At 46.6% G+C, this 20,580-nt stretch overlaps 1 protein-coding gene across 2 annotated transcripts; it reads right to left on the bottom strand.

Moving 5' to 3' along the window:
- Nucleotides 1-57: 57 nt before the first annotated feature.
- cdk17 (cyclin dependent kinase 17) lies at nt 58-19,715 on the bottom strand. Of its 2 annotated transcripts, none has more exons than XM_062462211.1 (17): nt 19,350-19,715; nt 12,155-12,309; nt 9,634-9,798; nt 8,694-8,827; nt 6,151-6,276; nt 5,224-5,280; nt 4,612-4,726; nt 4,077-4,171; nt 3,920-3,982; nt 3,604-3,727; nt 3,327-3,447; nt 2,942-3,039; nt 2,712-2,817; nt 2,075-2,117; nt 1,705-1,795; nt 1,436-1,513; nt 58-1,332 (listed from the first exon to the last, which is right to left on the bottom strand). In XM_062462211.1, the coding sequence occupies exons 2-17, from the start codon at nt 12,285-12,287 to the stop codon at nt 1,295-1,297; spliced, it is 1,587 nt and encodes a 528-aa protein (XP_062318195.1). In that variant the 5' UTR covers nt 12,288-12,309; nt 19,350-19,715; the 3' UTR covers nt 58-1,294. The 2 variants fall into 2 exon arrangements, with proteins under 2 accessions (XP_062318195.1, XP_062318196.1); XM_062462212.1 differs by having other exon boundaries at nt 12,161-12,309; nt 19,350-19,714.
- Nucleotides 19,716-20,580: the final 865 nt, after the last annotated feature.

The following is a 20,580-nucleotide window of genomic DNA, read 5'->3' as shown; positions in this document are numbered from 1 at the left end:
AATTATTAATATATGCGTGTGAAGAAAATGTATCCAGGACATTACACCATATCCATGTTTTAGTTTTTCAACTTCAGTTTAATTTTCTTTTCTCTGAAAAAAACCAAGCTCATACAGAGGGCATTCCCAACGAGATGCCACACCAAGAACAATTATCCACAAATAAAGTTAAGGAATATCATACAAAACATCTGGTAACACTGTTAAATAGACACTGTGACTCAGTACTGTCTTATGACAAGGAGCTGAGCACCCTAACTGGGAGTTCAGTGACTGCTTCCCCCCCCCTCCCCCCCGCCACACACACACACACAGGGCCGGCATGCAACACACAGATGAGAAGAAATCCAAAACAAGGAAACATTTTACAGTTCGTAATGGAGGATGGAAAGGGCAAAAAACAAAACAAAGAACTGAACTGTAATGCACACAAGCCCGTCTGACAAACGCAGGGAACTCCACCTTGCAGCACAGCCCTGGTCATGGCCGAGGATGCTGGATGCGTTAGAGGAGAGGAAGTTGGCTGTGGTTGGTTAGATGTCAAGCTGTCACGGAAAAGTAGGGAGTCCGACAGCTTCCCTTAATGCCCACATCATTAAAACAATCTTATACTTCCTGGATTTTTTTCACGGTTTTTGAAACAAATATTGGAATGCCATGCCATTTTCAAACAGCCTCCCACACACAAGAATGGGAACTTTCTAAACACTGCTCCCTATGAGCGCCTGTCAGACTGGAGGTATATATAAAGGGTGTGATGCTGACGTAAGGGCCCAGATTTAGTGTCAACTGGGTTCTCCATGTTAAATAAATAGTCCAGAAATGCATCTTAGGAGGAGCACATCAGTGTCATGGCACCAATACCCAAACTTTCAGAGCTGTTACTGACGCCCGCCCCTGTCTTACACACACGCACAGGAAACTAGGAGGTGGAAAGTCATGGAACCGATGACAAAATAAAATCACCAAAATAAACACTTCAATTTGTTTTTAAATCTATACACATTGCATGTTTTCTTTAAAGTGACTAAGCCAGTTAGAATCTAGACAGTAGTTGTTCTTTTTTAGCAGCAAATTCACCTCCCAATAAATATAAAATGTACTGGAGTATAAATGTCTCATTTCGGGCCATTTTCTTTGCGCTGACAGTCCCAGAGGCCCGGGTGTGGAGGGGGTCTGGGGTGTGGGGGGGTCAGGGTATGTGAGTTGTGCCCAGCCCGCCCCGACATCCACCTTTAGGGAGCCGTCTGGGTAAGTCTCAACAGCTCTGCTCCACACAAGGGTTAGCCCAGACCTAAAAGAGCATGCTTTGCCTTCTGTTCTTGCCGTTGCCTGCAGGGACAAGACACAAAACAACAACAAAAGAAAAATTACAATTCATTTTGTGGGTGTGTGGAAAACGGTGGTGCCAATGCTGGACCCTGGAGGAGCTTACCTGATTCAGGGTAGGAGGAATTCCTGTATCCAGGATCTTTCTGCAGTTGGACCTCCTTCAGTGTAAATATGGATATGCCTGCCATAAGGACGCACACAAGGACGCAGACATGCACCCACACACACACACACCAAGTTAAGCAGGAGATGGAACACCAAAACACAGCTAAAACACACCAAACTTGAGTGTGTGTGTGTGTGTGTGTATTTGCCGAACAGTAACTACAGTTTGCCAAGTGAGTACAGTGCTGTAGCCATGTCATCACTCACTCTCTGGCAGTGTATGCACGCGAGGCCCAAGGTTCCTGAAGTAGGGCTGCCTCATTGCCTCATCTGCAGAAATCCTCTTCTTGGACTCGTACTGGGAGAGAAGACAAACACACTATGAGGCGATGCCTTCCTTCTTGGAGCCGCGTCAAACGAAGAATATGAATGTTTGTGTGTGCTTTTCTATTGTATCCCAGGCCAGGGAACAGTTCCTTATGAGTGTTTAAGGAGGTGATGCCACATGTCCAGTGAGAGCTCTATAACGCTTCCTTATATTTGGGTGAACAAAACAGCCTTTTGTTTAGCAAATGTGTGCATCATACTGTCTGATTTGAACCCCATGGTAATGACTGTGAGGTGTAGTGGAGCTCACTCTGAGGAAGGACATCAACAATTCAATGCCGTCTGTGTCCAACCTGAGCAGAAAGAAGGAGAGGGAGAGACAGAGACACAGTCAGAGAGCAGAGGGCGATCAGAACAGTGGGAGGGACTGGTGTGTGGTAGCCAACTCTAGGAAGGAAACGGTCAACTGTTCCACAGGATTTCCTTAAAGGAAGTGACACAGAGACCCACAAGCGCACACGCACAGCGAGTGACTAAAGTCACTAACACTTTCAAACGTGCAGAAAAGGGTGAGAAGTGATTTAAAAAGTCACTAACACAGACACACCTACTCCTATTTGACTTACTAGGGTACTGTTTAAAACAACTACATTAAGGACTCTTAGAAGTTTCTTGTACCTGGGTCTTAGACAAAAGACCTGATTCTGCCAATTGTCTTTCACAAGATAGCTGACAAAAATTTGTTGAGTGGAAGGAAAGTCAGGAACATTGAATTATTATTAGAGTTTGGCTCAGTCTTCTTTTAGTACATACCTTTTTACCATATTTTTACTGGTCTACTTTGGTCTACCTGTGTTTATACACAGGGTGAAATTAAACAGTGTGGAATTGGACAAAGTTCGCTTCGAATTGCATGACAATAGCTGTTGCTGGAAATCACTTCCTACCTGGGTGCATGGTTGATGACGGGCTGGGGTTTGTACTTGGGGAACTTGTAGGACTTGAACTCTTCTATAGAGGAGATTCCTGGCCAGGTTTCCTCCATGGGAGTACCTGCAGGAAAAATATTCATATCACCCTAAGCAAACGGGTTCCATCACAGCTGTTACTGGTTCATAAAATCAATGCAAAGTAATCGAAAGGCCGTGTTTGCTTGCCACCAGGGGGCAACACTCACCCAGCAGCCGGAAAATGAGGTGAAGCTCATCCTCCACTGTGGAGCCAGGGAACAGGGGCCTGCCGGCAGCCATCTCATAGAATATACAGCCCACCCCCCTAGAGAGCGGAGCAGAGCAGAGCAGAGGAGGACCGGTCACACAGGCTGAAGTCACTTAATATGCTAATTCAATGGACAATAGCCACTCTGCATAATTACCCTACTCGTGTGCCCACTGCCCACGACAGCAAGGCAAATGAAGAGCTATGGACTAGTAACTTAAAACCAAAATGGACCCTAAAATGCATGAATACATTTTCATCTCAACACGAAGCGACTTGCTTTTCGCATAAATCTTGCAGGCCTAAACATGAAGCAGAGTTCTAGGTTCCACAGGCCCACTCACCACAGGTCTATCTGTGTGGAGTACTCGGAGGAACCCAGGAGGACGTCTGGCGGTCGGTACCACAGCGTCACCACCTCGTTGGAGTAGGTCTTAGTGGGGACAGATTTGGCCCGAGCCAGACCTGGGATAACACGCATGAACAAAGGTCAAAGGTCATATATACCCACACTCACCATAGGCCCTCATGGTGAACTTTCTCCACAATAGCCATCTGCTTTTCAGACTAAGTGTTTATGAAGGGTAAAACGCCTACAAATGGTTTGAATCTTTCTCCTACCAAAGTCAGCCAGTTTGAGTTCCCCTCTGTCATTGATGAGAAGGTTCTGAGGCTTCAAGTCTCTGTGGAGAACTTTCCGTTTATGGCAGTACGCCAGGCCTCTCAGGATTTGGAACAGAAAAATCTGCAAAGAAACAAACATTGTTCATTTACTAATGTTCCTCTGGGTTCATTAATCTGAAAATGTCAAAGAAACAGGTAAATGTTTCGGAAAGTGAGGCGGGATTCATTCCATGGTTCTGTGAGATGATGTACCGTACTTGGCCAGCAGAGGGCAGCTTTAGGGGAAGGAGGCTGAGGGAGGTAACAGGCTCACCTTAACGTTCTGCATGCTCAGGATGTTCCCGCAGTCGTCCATGTACTGCTTCAGGTCCTTGTCCTACGGAAGGGGAGGAGGCGGTATGAATATGAAGTAATCATGGCTTAACTGATAAAGACCCTCCTGAGAAAAGTGGCAGTTGGTCTTCTCTTACCAGGTACTCAAAGACCAGTGTCAGGGATTTGTCCGTGTGGATGATGTCATGCAGTGTCACTATGTTGGCGTGCTTCAGGTCCTTCAGTAGAGACACTGTGCGGTAAGATGGAGAAACAGGTTAGATAAACTATCCATCAGCATGCGACTACACCATCTGACTCGGTGCATGTAAAAAAAATATATAACAATATATTTTTCATGTGTATTCAACAGATCAGGTGCATGTGGTAGAGGTACCAACTGAAGAGTATGCTGATAGTCAATGTTTTATAGCCTATCATTTTACAATGCCCTAATTGGGTAACAGATGGTCTACGGACAACAAATGGACTAGAAAGCTCACTCTACCATCCGAGCTACAAAGTAAACAATACAGACTTGTACATTAGGATTGCGCTGTAAAGCCCCCCCCCCTCCTCCCCCCCCGTGCGAAAGCAGCATAAGTGGTGAGTAAGCTGCGGTAATGGGGAAAGAAAAGGATGTGTTTATGTGTGAGGATGGTGTGTTTCCTGGGTCGGCCTCGGGGCGCTCACCCTCTCGTATGGCGGTGCAGGGCGCTCCTTCCTCATGCTCCAGGCGGATCTCCTTCAGGGCCACCAGGTTGTCCGTTAGTTTACTCCTGCCCTTGAAGACCGTGGCGTACGTCCCCTGGGGAGGAGGAATCATAACAAGAAAAAACTATTTACGCCACACAAAGAGAAAACCAATTATAGTGCTTTACATTTAATTCAAACAAGTGTTCCCTTAAGACACAAACAAGTGCAATTTAATTGATTGTTTCACGTAATTAAAATCAATCAGGAATAAAAAAGGAATTTTAACGTCAATAAAAATGGAATGCAATTGGCACACTTTAATTTGAATATAAACTGATGTGATTTGAAAGCTGACAGATACTACAAGAGAGGAATGAGAGGGGATGGTCTACACTGCCGTACATGTGTTCAGAAAGCTGAGGCCATGGGGTCATGGGGTCAAGGTGTACCTGAACTTGGTGACCAAGTGAAGGGGAATGTTTGTGGTGTGTGTGTGTTCTAATAGCTTGTCTAATCAATGGCCATGAGACCATCAGCAGCTGTAGTCCTTGAGATACTGGGAGAGGAAGACCTGGAGAGATATGGGAGAAACAGAACAAACAGACGCACCTCCCCGAGCTTGTCCAGTTTGATGTAGGTCTCTAGCTTCCCAAATCCAATTTCCGACTGAAAGAGAAGAGCAAACAGCCTTAATGAGATTCTTGTCGTCATTAGCACTAACACACAATTCTCCCAATCCTTCTGACAGCCACAGATGTGGACGACATGCATACACCCCCCTCGACCCCCCGCTCCCACACACTTCCTGTGTGACGGGCACAAGCCAGGGCTAGCTTCCTCCGACTGAACCATTGGGCTTTTGTGGTGTGTTTTGTCGTCCGTATTGTCGGCATGTGTGCAACCAAATAAGTGGTGTGAGTGTGTGATGGGGGATGCATGTGATTTGACCTAACAGTGCTCGCCACTGTTCCTCACAGACTCATAAACACCCCCACCACGTTGCACCATCCTCCAGTCTGCTGACACGGGCTGTCCTGGGGCCCAGCGTAGACAGAGGCTGAGAGACAGAGACTGTCCAGGGGAGAAGCATGGGACTTCTCTCTGCCTCTCCTCCACTGTCCTTGGAACGAAACCCTGTACGTTCTTCCCCCTTTATGTATGGGAGTCAGGTGGCTGAGTGGTTAGAGGCTAGTAATCACAAGGTCGCTGGTTCGATTCCCGGCTGTGTCAAAAAAGACGTTGTGTCCTTGGGCAAGGCACTTCATCCTACTTGCCTTGGGGGGGGATGTCCCTGTTCTTACTGTAAGTCGTTCTGGATAAGAGCGTCTGCTAAATGACTAAATGTAAATGTATACAAGATCTGTCATTTTCTACATACTCCTGGCCTTTCTCAAGTCTCTCTGGTTCCTGTTTCCTTCATGTCATCTCCTTTTTTTGTATTTTAAATATGAATGTTTGTGAGTGGGTGTATCTATGAGTGTGTTTGCCTGTGTGTGCCCACGTGTGTGTGTTTGAGTAAGTGTGCCTGTGTCTCACCAGGGAGGCTCTGCGGGAGCGCCGACTGAGCGGCTGGTCGAAGGACGGGCTGGTGAGCTGCAGCTTCTCCAGGTAGCCATCAGGTATCCTGATGTCAGCTGGTAGGGACAGACGCTTATTCAGGTCCTACACACACACACACACACACACACACACACACACACACACACACACACACACACACACACAACATACTGTAAACCTTGGACTAACTGTAAACCATGGACTAACAATTTAAACCACTAGTAACCAGAGTAAGCTCAAAAGAAATAGTGAAAGACCCTCAACAAAATGGTGGACACCTTGGATAAACACACCCATGTTGATCATTGCCCCCCTTTACAAAGTCTGATTTAGACTCCATTAGCCAGCAGTGTAAGCCAGAGTAAAGTGTGTGTTTATATACATAATGAAGGGTGACCATGGGGTTCTTTAACAAAGTGGGGATAAGTCTTTCCCAGAGAAGTCCAACACCATAAGCCTGAGATGTTACATAAAATCACAAACACACACAGCCTGGATTCTTCCCATCATGCATTTCGTCTATTTGTCAGATTACCGTTAATCCTTCCCACTCAGGCTGCTTTAAATCCCTTCTGAGGTACTGGTGGAGTAACACTGGAAACAAGACTGTTTGTGCAAGACTGGACTTTCCACTTCCTGTCACTCTTGGGGTCTAATGGCGATTTGTGACCGAGCATCATTGATTTGCGCAACCTCAGTCTGAACCCTAAATTTGTTTTTGTCCGTCTGTGGCTATGACCTCCTGGTTCTGCAGAGGTCCAATCTAAGCCAGAAGGATTATTAGTTCAGATGGTGCACCATGTTCGTGGAGTAGCTAGCTAGCTAGCTTTGTGATCAGGCTACTTCCTGGCTGCTGTCACATCCTATCACAGCTTTTAACAGGGAGACCATGTGCTGTGCCAGGATTGGATATGGTGGGGTGCCACCGGTCAGCTGACCCATGACACCCCCTACCCCGCCCAATCGTATCCAGTTGTCCAATCAGTCTCTCTTAATCTGGTACAACAGGCCCATCTGGAACGTATTACAGTTAATCCCTGTGATATAACCCCCAAATAACCCTGGGTCCTTTATTCACCGGATGGGGCAATACCTGACCACAAAGAGAAAACAGCTCTGTCAAGGGAATTCCTGATACACACACCTCTCTGGCCACATCACATTGTCTACAAACATTGTCTTTAGCACAGAATAAGAGAGAAAACCCCCCACTGATGCTACAATGCTGCCGGTAGCCAATCACACTGCTCATAGAAGCGTGCACACATACAAACATCTTTTTTGGTTGCACACATGCAACCTTTACACAGGTGTGAGGGTATGGCTCAGTGGTTAGAGCATTTGACTGCAGATCACGTGTTGAAAACCCCCCTGTGGTGTGGCATCTGTGTTCTTATCACACACGACAAACACAGTTTATGTTTGTACAAACACAATTTATGTGTGTACAAACACAATTTGTGTGTGTGTGTGTGCAGACAGGCAGCGTCTGGTTAGTGTATTATAAAACAGCCACAGGAAACATAGGGTAAGTGCTCTGAATAACAGCTATAGAGACCACGAGAAAGAGTGAGAAAGAGTGGAGGGAGCAAAAAGAGCAAGGGAGGGGGGATACTGCCTGGGGAAACGTATCATGAGTGTGTAACCCCCACTGAATAAGATAAACCGTTTTGTTCTATTTTTATATATCTGATGAACACTTGGTCTTTTGATTGTTGCCACTGGGACTGCAGGCAAGTCCCCAGGGACCTATGACCAAAACAACCAATAAACCCAGTTGGGGGGCAGGGATTGGGAAGGGGCCTAGTTATCCAATCACAAGACCTTGTCTCTGGTGATTTCACAGCAGGTAGCAGAGTACATGCAGGGGCATTTAACCAGCGCCGCACCAGCTAATACACCAGCACCCAATCAGAAACACAATTTACACTTCATTATATGATCCACTGTCTATACACTGATACCCCTAACTACATTTGTTAACCTAATTTAATACCAGGAGGTCAGTTGGAGTGAATTGTCAAGAAGCAGTGTTTGATTTTCACTCTTCTGTGATTGTGTTGGTGCTGTGCATGGCTGGTGTGCCAAGTTTCCTTTCCTCTGCATTTGTGCCTCAATCATGTTCTACAACACAAACGCTATTCAACACCAAACAGTCTTTGGTGAACGGCTTAGGCGAAGCACACAAACACACACACACACAGAGATAGTTTAACGAGGCAGATGAGGACATAACATGATGTGCTGGAACACGTGGAGATTACGTGGGAGGCTAAGGATGAAATCTACTCTGGAAGTTCCGTCTGGGGAAGTCACATAGCCCTGCCCGACACTGCCTATTTCCCTCTGATGCTACAGGTTCCTCACTTAACCAGGAAGCATGACTCTATAACACAGTGGATGTGCAATGAGAGCATCGGGTACACAGATGAACGGAGCCATTTGTCCCATCAAACCGGTGTGGAGGAATAAAGTAGGGAGGGATGGATGGTGGTGTTTGGGGGGGGGGGGGGTCTCACCTCCATGGAGATCCGTCTGTTGCCCCGGTTCCGGAGACAGACGCCAGTCGGAGACTGGACCTCATCCGAGGATGTCCCAGAGGCCTGGTCACTCTCGCCGTCAGAACCCATTTTTAGGTTTTCGTGGACAATGTCTGATGAGAAGAGGCACAGAGAGAGGGGGGAGCAAGGAGTGAGGAGGGGGGGGGAGGAGAGAGTTCAAAGAGCATGAAAAGGGAGGAGGAAAGAGAGAGAGGGAGAGACAGATGTGAGGAGAAACAGGGATGGAAAGAGTTAATAAGAGAGTTAAAGAGAAGAGACATAAGGAGATGGTAAGAATGGCAGAAGAGAGAAAGAGGACGAGGGAGATGGACAGACAGAGAGAAAGACAAGAGGACACAGGCAGACAGACAGACAGGCTGGCAGGCAGAGAGGCAGACAGACAGACAGGCAGGCAGGGAGAGAAAGGGAAGACCCAGAGAGGGGAGGACACTGGAAACATCAGGGAGTGGCTGCTTTCTCAGCACCCTTGACAACAGCCATTTTGGAACGATGGAAAGAACAACATTCCGTCACTGTTTTACGGGCCCCTCCGATATTATCATGCTTTGCCTCTACGCAGCTGGTCATATCATCAGATGTCTGTCATTAGTACTGGTATAATCCCTGACAACACTGACAAACTGGAAGGGAAAACGGGACATATCCAGTGCATGGGAGTGCATGCAGAAAGACACAGACGTACAAAGTGCATTTGCCAAAATAGTGAATATGTATTTACATGCAAAACACATCGATCCACGCGCGCGTCTGTGTAAAGGGGCTTGCGTATTTAAACATGTGTGCGTGTGTGTGAATGCGCTGCATGTGCGCGGGTGCATCTTTACATGTCGTACGTGTTCAGAGAGGGGGTGAGCATGACTGGGTGTGGGGAGGGCGTACGTGCGTGTATGTGTCTCACCGAGGCGACTGCCGTTGCGTGGCATGGCCATCAGGGAGCCTAGGCCTCCCCCGATGGCGCTCTGAGGCCTGCGGAGGGGGGGCTTCTTAAAGGACCCCGTGTACTGGTGCAGGAAGGAGTGGACGCTGTGGGCGGTCGGGGGGCGGCCGTTCCTCACGATGGGCTCTGAGAGGGGGAGAGAGTCACAACACTCAAATTCTCACATTCTCAAATGATCTATGGTAATAGGTCCAAATCTCTTTCTCCTCCATCCAGGGGTATAGTTAGCGCCTGATGCCGCCGTCTCTTATCTCTGTCCTGTGGAGGAGGCTGCAGCTGGACTGGGGATGAGTTGCATAATCCGATCAGGACCAGAATTCATCCCAATCACGGAGTTGAGATCTCATGTGGCCACTCACTTCTGTCTCGCTCGCTCTCCCTTACTTTCTCTGTCTCTCCCCCCCCCCCCCCCCTCTTCCTCCCTCACACCCTCTCTCCCTCTGTTCCACAGGCTACTGCAATTCTCTCATTGCATCACACACATAAATATCCTCTTTAGCGGTCCTCATCTCACAGAGCACGAATAACAAAAAAGTAACTGGGATGAGCTGGTTCAAAGGAAACAGTTGTAAAGAAGAGAAAGCTGGGGAGAGCCTTGCTAAAGACTGTGGCTGGAACTGAGAGAGGATAGGAGGAGGAGAGAAATTTGGTTTCTGGAGTCATCGATCCAAGTCACCGTGGCACCATGTCGTGGAAACTCTGGAATGTTGTAGACCCTGAGCACCATAGCAACGCCACAGCAGCCAGCGAAACACTTACTGCAGCCTCCTAGGAATATCAGCTTAGAGATACAGTTAGGTCCATAAATATTTGGACATTGACACAATTTTCATCATTTTGGCTCTGTATACCACCACAATGGATTTGAAATGAAACAATCAAGATGTGCTTTAAGTGCAGACTTTCAGCTTTAATTTCAGGGTATTTACATCCAAATCAGGTGAATGGTGTAGGAATTACAACACATTTTATATGTGCCCCCCCCCCCTTTTTAAGGGACCAAAAATAATTGGACAAACTAACATAATCATAAATCTAATTGTCTATATGTCAGTATGCTTCGGGTCATTGTCCATCTGCACTGTGAAGCTCCGTCCTATGAGTTCTGAAGCATTTGGCTGAATCTGAGCAGATAATATTGCCAGAAACACTTCAGAATTCATCCTACTGCTTTTGTCAGCAGTCACATCATCGATAAATACAAGGGAACCAGTTCCATTGGCAGCCATACATGCCCACGCCATAACACTACCTCCACCATGCTTCACTGATGAGGTGGTATGCTTTGGATCATGAGCAGTTCCTTCCCTTCTCCATACTCTTCTCTTCCCATCATTCTGGTACAAGTTGATCTTGGTCTCATCTGTCCATAGGATGTTGTTCCAGAACTGTACAGGCTCTTTTAGATGTTTTTTGGCAAACTCTAATCTGGTCTTCCTGTTTTTGAGACTCACCAATGGTTTACATCTTGTGGTGAACCCTCTGTATTTACTCTGGTGAAATCTTCTCTTAATTTTTGACTTTGACACAGATACGCCTACCTCCTGGAGAGTGTTCTTGATCTGGCCAACTGTTGTGAAGGGGTTTTTCTTCACCAGGGAAAGAATTCTTCTGTCATCCACCACAGTTGTTTTCCGTGGTCTTCCGGGTCTTTTGGTGTTGCTGAGCTCACCAGTGCGTTCTTTCTTTTTAAGAATGTACCAAACAGTTGATTGAGCCACACCTAATGTTTTTGCTATCTCTCTGATAGGTTTGTTTAGATTTTTCAGCCTAACGATGGCTTGCTTCACTGATGGTGACAGCTCTTTGGACTTCATATTGAGAGTTGACAGCAACAGATTCCAAACACAAATATCATACTTGAAATGAACTCTAGACCTTTTATCTGCTCCTTGTCAATGAAATAACGAACTCCCATGAGGGAATAACATACACCTGGCCATGGAACAGCTGAGCAGCCAATTGTCCAATTACTTTTGGTCCCTAAAAAAGGGGGGGGCCACATATAAAATTTATTGTAATTCCTACACCGTTCACCTGATTTGGATGTAAATACCCTGAAATTAAAGCTGAAAGTCTGCACTTAAAGCACATCTTGATTGTTTCATTTCAAATCCATTGTGGTGGTATACAGAGCCAAAATGATGAAAATTGTGTCAATGTCCAAATATTTATGGACCTAACTGTAACTACCCCGGTTATAATGTTAATGTTTAGATACCTCGCAGAAAAAACCTTGGATGCACTCAGTGCTAAATGATGTCATAACCACAACATTTGAGTATGCAAAACATGTAAGCTATCCGAGCGTGCGTGTGTGCATCTGATATCGTTTCTGATCTATGGTCAAGTGTGAAGCCCTTTGTGACATTAGTTGTAAAAAAAAAAAAGAAAAGGTTATACAAATAGAAGTTTGAATTGATTAGAATAAACACACGCAAAACTCAGTCAAACCCAGGCCCGCACATCCACACAAACACACCCTCACCGCTGTCCTTCAAGCCGTTCTCCTCAATGGTCATCTGCTCGGCTAGCTCAGACAGAGACTCGTCGATGGTCTGGCTTCCCCTCAGGGTCTGGGAGAGGCGCCGCTTGAACCTCTTCATCTTCTCCATGGAGCTCTCAGGCAGGGGAGGCCTGGAGAGGAACACACACACACACACACACACACACACACATGTAAAGCCGGTAGACAGAACACACACAAACATATTGACAAAACTATCGACCAAATAACTTTGAATATCAAACTTGAATTTAGCACACAACACAAACAAGGAAAAATCCTCTCTCTTTTCTGGTGGACGCTAGCAACCTTTTTTGTATCTTAGGTGTCAATGCCCCGTGGCCTGTCAAAGCATGTGAAGGAAGATGAATTTGGTCTGGGAAGCTCTCGACATTATATTTGTCACGTAGGGAGGTCTGAGCACAGAACAGGTCCCAACATATTATTGGGTGCGTCCTCTAATGAACACTCAAGCAACAATAAAGAGTTTAACCGCCGAGCACACCTAATCCTAATCCCACATGTAGAGTACAAACAGGAACAAAGACATGACCTCATTACAAAATGGCTGACCTGAGCCACTGAGTCTCTCTCTTTCTATAAAAAAGCATACATGGTCATTAGATACTGTACTTTCCCCTGTCTGAGAAGCTGATGTGTTGGTGAGGTGTGTTGTGGTGTACGGAGGAGAGAGAGACTGGTTGTATGTATGGAGGGAGAGAGAGACTGTTGCATGTATGGAGGGAGAGAGAGACTGGTTGTATGTATGGAGGAGAGAGGAGAGAGAGAGAGAGAGAGAGAGAGACTGGTTGATGTATGGAGGAGAGAGAGAGAGAGAGACTGGTTGTATGTATGGAGGAGAGAGAGAGAGAGAGAGAGAGAGAGAGAGAGAGAGAGAGAGACTGGTTGTATGTATGGAGGAGAGAGAGAGAGAGAGAGAGAGAGAGACTGGTTGTATGTATGGAGAGAGAGAGAGAGAGAGAGGAGAGAGAGAGAGAGAGAGAGAGAGAGAGAGAGAGAGAGAGAGAGAGAGAGAGAGAGAGAGAGAGAGAGAGAGAGAGAGAGAGAGAGGAGAGAGAGAGAGAGAGAGAGAGAGAGAGTGAGAGGAGAGAGGAGAGAGAGAGAGAGAGAGAGAGAGAGAAGGAGAGAGAGAGAGAGAGAGAGAGGAGAGAGAGAGAGAGAGAGAGAGGAGAGAGAGAGAGAGAGAGAGAGAGAGAGAGAGAGAGAGAGACTGGTTGTATGTATGGAGGAGAGAGAGAGAGACTGTTGTATGTATGGAGGAGAGAGAGAGAGAGAGAGAGACTGGTTGTATGTATGGGGAGAGAGAGAGAGAGAGAGAGAGAGACTGGTTGTATGTATGGAGGAGAAGAGAGAGAGACTGGTTGTATGTATGGAGGAGAGAGAGAGAGACTGGTTGTATGTATGGAGGAGAGAGGCAGCCAGAGCCACTGGTACATGAAATGGGAACATGGACAGTAAACCAGAGGGGGATTTATGGTTGAATGGAGGAGGACTAACGTGGCAGCACCCGGTTCACGTCGCATTCCAACTGCATTCAGTGTGTGTGTGTGTGTGTGTGTGTGTGAGAATGTGAATATGAGTAGACGTGTGAGAAAGACCTGTTTAGCATGTGTGTGGGTGTGAGAGAGTTCTTTCTGTGTGCATGTTTGCGCATGTGAGAGAAAGAAGGAGAGGAACAGACAGAACGAGAGTGGGCGAGAGAGTCGAGGTGGCGAGCAAACGGGACAAAGAGGCAGAGCGGAAGGAAGTGACTGATGTGGTTATCAGGAAGAGACTCTGCCCTCACTGACACGATCACTACCACTGCAATATCACAGATCCCAGCATGCAGTGTGTGTGTGTGTGTGTGTTTTGCTGGTGACTAACAGTAGACATGAACACACATGTCTAGGCCCTGAGGGCCTGCTGTCAAAACTCCAATCTTTGTCTGTCAGGCATCTTTTAAACCTTACGAAACTAAAACAGAAAAATCCACATGTCAAACGTCACGTATACGGTGCTGCGGTGAACAAAAGGTTTAGGAGGTAAGCTTGCAAGCCATTCATAAAAACCATTCACTCTTCACATTGGATCTCTTTCATTCCAGATCCAGTGTAGTCATGTCTTCTCTACTTTGCGGTCTACAAATACATTACAGAATGCGTCAGGCCGGTTACAACACTGACGCGGTGTTTCCGTGGATACTATGACTCTTTAACCATGTTCACAGGAGCAAGCCAGGAACGCAGAGGAGAATTTCTGTCACAAGATTCCACAAGGGAGAAATTGCTATGGGAGAGGGTGTGTGTGTCTCACAGTGTTTTGTGAGACACACGACACACAAACCCCCCCCCCCCCCCTCCCTGTAAGTAGGCCGCTCTGTGCTGAGCTATACACCTACTGGGGGGGGACGCTTATATGATCTGTTGCGGGGCAACCCCAGCTGCTTTTTCCATAGCAAAATGCAAATCGCAGTATGGAGACTGAGAATATCCTCTCCGTCTCCCCTTATCAAGATACACACACACACAGGCAGCCAGCCATCCTTACACATCTCTACTCTCCATGCCTTACCCTCATGGACAAGCTATGACCACTCCAGCTGTATGTTCAATTGCGTTTTCCACATCAGCGTGCCTGGCGAGGACGGTGAAGGGAAGAACAGGGTGAGGATAAAAGTATAGGGCGAGCGAGCCTTAGGGAGATGGAATATCCCAAAACAAGACAACGAGGGCGCTGGAGATGGAGATTCTACGCTGGGGCGTTGATGCCATGAGGCATGCATGCGCGTCGCACACGCAGTCACTGTCTTTTCCCCACCATAGCCCCTAGTGCATAGAAACTGTGCTAATTAAGGGGTGGGAGCGGCTAGAGGATGACCCCCCCCCCCCCCCCCCCCCCCAGTGCCAGGGACCCAGGACAGTAGTGTATATAGCCTACCCTTCACCATGGGCCTCGAGGCTTGTCCCATTTCTGCTTCGGCGGGTTAAGTCACGTGACCACCGCTGTCACCGCCATGGGGCCGGGAGAGGCCCCCCCCCCATGGACAACAGGAAGAACCCCCCTGACGCTGTGACTCCACACAGCGTCAGGGGGGTTCGACCCCCGTACGCCATGGCTTGGCGGAAAACACAATGTGTGGGTCGGGAGCTTTCGTTAATGCCAAACAACCCCCCACATCACCTCTGTCCCATCTCTACCTTCCTACCCAAAACCTTCCCCACCCCCCACCCCCCCCTCTTCTTCAACAAGCGGCCAATGGGAGCTGGCGCTGGGGACAGAGAGAGAGAGAACAAGTGCGTCGGTTGGCATGATTCACGAGTGAGCTCAGCCTTGGGTTTTCTAAAGAGCAGCCTGCTCTCACCCTGGCCAAGACAATGAGGACATGAGGGAAGAAGCTGGCTGCTCCATTATGAGGACGTTACATAAGGCTAGCACTGTGAGTAGGGAAAAGAAGGCTTTCTGTCAAGACATAGGAACATAGGTGCATATAGATAGATAGATAGATATAGATATAGATATATAGATAGAGATAGAGAGAACTCTAACTGTCAAAACACAAGCTTCTGCAAGACAAGAGGCACAAAAGCCATCGCTGCTACTTTTTCCCCTCCCTCACTTTGCGCTCGCCCTTTTATCTCCCTCTCCTCCATCCTCCACTTGCCAGCCGTCCTTACTCATCAGGCGGCCTCGGCCGGCGCCGGCAGCGCTGTGCTGACAGGCGAGCTGAGGGTGATGACAGGTGCCTGGAGCCTAAGACGTTGACAGAAACGCCAACGATGCCGGACACTGAAGGACGCCATGGTAACGGGGCTGTCTGAGTGACAGGAGGAGGCGGGTGTCTCTCTCCCTCCCAGCCCCTCATTATGACCAGGTACCCAGGCCAGGTTGGGTGGTCAGCCCATCTCTAACCAGCCGGAGGAACTTGGTTCAATACTGCAGGGGACCATCTATATGGTATGCCTTGAAGAATCAATAGCTTTCTTTACTTCCACTTTATGATAAGACATTAGCTCCCAGTATCTAGTTCACGGGGGGATACCATGCTACTTTTGGATCAATGGGACTACATAGGATTTGTTCGATTGGTGCCCTATAGGCTGTGGTGTTTGGTGGCGGTCTCTTGCAGCAAATAATGTTAGATTGGCAGGATGTCAGCAGATCCAGGTTTTCCGATGTGATCTGTGAATCAGCTGTGTGATTGTGTTCCCTGTCGATGGAGGCGATGCTGTTGTTCGGCTCACAATGGGGGATAATGAGCCAGGAGCGGGCTCATCACTGCTGACCCTGGCTACAGTCACTCAACCCTACACACACTGCACACTACAGGGTGCTACACACACTGCACACATGACAAATTAGCATCGAAGAGAGCCCCGATTAGCCTCTCCTACACACAAACACACACACACACCTCGCAGCCTTTCATATCTGTCAACCACAAGAGCAGATCAGCTTTCCTTGTCTGAGGGCTAGGTAAGATACAGGCAGGTTATCAGGAAGATCAGAAGGAAAACAGCTAGATAATCTGACCACCGAACACAAATATTATTCTGCAAGCAGGGGTGTATCATTACGCAGTGAAGCAGTGAGTCCTCAAACAAGAATTTCTTTGATTCAATGCTATTCCCTGATTTCCCAAAGGAAGCTTTAGGAATTTAAGAAGGAGAGTGTTATATTTTTGTGAGAGACTAGAGGGTTAGAAATTAAATGAGATTGTTGATGGGGTGAATAATACCAGTGAGAGGATGCCAAGACTGGAACTGACTCAGAACACATTCATCAGTATTTCTGTGAGGGCTGTACCCTTAACACTTGGAATAATTGAACAGAAAACCTGTTGAGTCACGCAGAAGAGGCTTCTACTAATGAACTAAACCACACTTGGACTTTGAGTTGTGGTATTTATGCAACAGCTTGCTAAGTATTTAATTACAACAATGACCACAAAAGCCAAAATTGTTTTTTGTTTTTTATATAATATTGCGAAACACAATAGAAGCTATGTATAGTGTTAATGAACAGTACGCTACATGTTCTAGATTATATTTTGGCAACTTTTCTTCAACTGGCAAAGCTGACTCATGACTGTGTAGTCTAGAATGTAAATTTTTCCACATTAGGGTTATGAAACCTCTTCTCCACCAGCTGACCCTGTGACCCCGGTGTGGCTACTGTACGCAGGGACTTCCAGATTCATACTGACTGGAAGCCCAAGTTAGACTGGAGGCAGCTAACATTTGTTGTGTGAGGCTGCAGGGATCTGCTTTTGGGTGCCTGGTGCCAGAATGCTTATGCTAATCAAGTACAGAAGGAGGAAGAGTTTGTATTCGTGGCTATGTATAGACGGGAGTGGTGGCTGTGGCAGCAGCTGCTTCCCCAGGGAAAGGTGACACATTACCCTTCAAGCCAGTTGCCCTTGGACTGCCGGTTAAACATGAGACCCTGCCCTGCCCCCCCCCCACACACACACACACACACACACACACACTGCCCCCCCCCCCACACACACATACACACGCGCAAGATAAATTACTGGCTTGCATATGCAGGACAAATAAAATAAAGAATAATAATGCTTTAAATGAGCAGAACCTTTGTTCCAAAGCAACATATAACCCAGGGGGTGGAGTTGAACCTGCAACTTCTTGATCTGCAGTCAAGTGCTCGAACAACTAGAGCTATACCCTCCACTAGAATAGATATGTCCAGATGACCTGATACCAGAATGATGAAAGCGCAAACCACTAAATACACACCCCTATCTTATACACTGGCCCTCATGGGATCCAAGCCGCGTGGCTACAGCTGTTTCTCGCTGGATCAGGTTACTCTGACACCATTATCCCCACGGTCCTCACCAAGGAGATGCTCCTGTGTGAAACCGACCCACAAGGGACACACGTGGCTCAGTTTCAGGCCCCACGAGCCACCCAACAATCCTTTCACCCCAAGCCAGATACCACCAGGGTCCATAAGCACCCAACACCCCCCTCCTTCATTTCCTGTCCAATGGGACAAAGCAAAAGAAAAACAGGCAGGTCAGCTCATAAGCATTCAAGACACAGCTCATCAACATACTGCTTACAGCCATGCAGGAAATGAGAGGATCTATTCCCAGTGGCTACCATGGTGTATTATTGATTACTACAACTCACTCACTGGCATCATTAGAACCCAGCAGCAACAGTCTGGAAACGAGTTTATAACAGAAGTAAAACAATCGTTAATAATATCAATGTGACCATAAGCTCCAGGCTAGATGCGCTTTTGATGAATGAAGTCTCTGTGTTAAGAAACATCCCAAACACACACACACACACGTCAGTGTTATTCAAACTCCCCCTAAGAACAATGATGCCTTCCTGCAGAACATCCTGCCAAGTACCCTTCACTGACTCATTCACATGGACACAAACACACAAAGATTGTTTTAACAAGTTAACTGCCGTCTAACAGCAACTAGCAGGACGAAAAGAATGCCAAGAGAACGACCGTGATCGTTGAAACCACAGACATGCTCCTCTAGTCTTAATCCACAGGGTCTGTCTCACTAGTGTATATGCTGCAAAGAAATTGCTCCACACAATGTGACCACAACAAACCCTTCATAGCATTGAATTTCGATTTTGGTATGACGCTACTGCAGATAACCAAAGCTGACATTTGAAAAACATTCTAAGACGCACAACAAGGCTGTTTTAGAGCAGCATCGCCTAGTTTATGTAAAATATAACAAATGACTGGAGCGAAGACTAAAATGTGGGTCAATGGATTTTGGGTTTCACATCCAACATTTTAAAAAGATGGCACAGCCTGTAGGTTCACAAAACAATTTGGACAATGTGAATGGTATGAATCGTGTGCGACGCTAAGTTGTCTTATTTTGGCAACTTTACACGGTAAAGACAAATGGCATTGGCTATAAACATAATACTTAAGTGTTTTCCCTGACAGGACGGGGCCAAATTAAAACCGTCTCCCTTCTCAACAAAATACCTGCATTCAAACAAACAAACACACAAGCAAGCGCTATGAAGTAAACATTGCTACATTGTTACCCCATTTTGTGACAATGCGGGATAACAGACTGTTTCGTTTATCAACGTAGCCTGCATCAAGCCAATTGCTTCATTGCTACAATTTACAAATAAAAGTATATGGCCCTCACCAGAAACGATGAATGTTGTTTCGACCAGAGTCCCTGACCTCAGAGCTTCTTTGGAGGCCGGATGCCGTCTTTCCACCCACCGTAAAACAGGAATGCTTTGTTGTGTCGGTGTAGTACTTTCTTTTGGCGACTGTCGCGTCTAAATCCTTGGGGATAACGCTGCGGTCATTCTAAAAGACGTGTAAAGTTAGCGTCCTGGTGAAAATAAAGTAGAAGCAGCTTTCGCTTCTCGATTGGAAAACATACCAGCGTGAGAAATTGTGATGACGATAGATCGCTCGTGAGGGGTGCGAGCTGTGTGTGTGTGTAGCTAGTGACTACAGCTTGCTGACGCTGCCACCACGGCTGTGTTATCGAAATAATGCTTCGAAGTGCTTCGACGTATGTCAACTGGGAAATAGCGCCACCCTCCTCAGCTACCATGAACACAAGACACCCATTGTCACCCTACAGCGGCCTCTGCTGTAAACTGTAGTCTAACGTCGCCTACAGCCTTATTATACTGCGATTATTCTTGGGAAACTTCCACCAATATGATCCGAATTCTCTAATGAGTAGGCTACTTTATTATTGTCTTCTCGTAATTAAATACTGTTAGGAATATCAATTTCATGAAGTGGTACTTTAAGAGTGTGAAGGCTGTTTGGAAGTCTTATGTTCATTCCAGTATTTCTTAACAATTGTATAACTATATAAACTCTCTACATGTTGCCAATACATATAAATCACGAGTGCTATTGAACTATGTAAATTTTTGCAGGCTTACAAAATGGGATAGCCAGCTGTGTATTTATTGGAAACAAGAGACAAGTATTTCCCATATTTATTTGGAAATACAACACAACACTCATTTCACTATTCCTCCGACTTTCTTTGGTTCCCTGAGCGACAATCCAATACGCTCTGGATTTCTATCTGAACAATTTACACATTCACTCCAATCTGGGCGACAGCCAGAATTCAGGTGGGAAAAAACTCAAGCAAACAGTGACCTGCATATTTTCCTGAAAGAATTTCTGCAGAGCAGAGAGAGTAACCTTGTTGAAGAGGCCCATTTCACTTCCATCTGCTGTAATATATTTGACAAGTAACACAGACAACTTTGTAGAAAATCTGTCACTGCCTCCCTGAGTTTGCACTGTGTGCACATATTATTCTGATAGGTGTAACCCAAATAAATATGAATCTGCTGAGGAACACAACACAAGATCCCCCCCCCCCCCCCCCCATT

Source organism: Osmerus eperlanus, chromosome 5, assembly GCF_963692335.1.
Source record: "Osmerus eperlanus chromosome 5, fOsmEpe2.1, whole genome shotgun sequence".
NCBI lineage: Eukaryota > Metazoa > Chordata > Actinopteri > Osmeriformes > Osmeridae > Osmerus > Osmerus eperlanus.
This window is presented reverse-complemented; position numbering and strand designations above follow the sequence as displayed.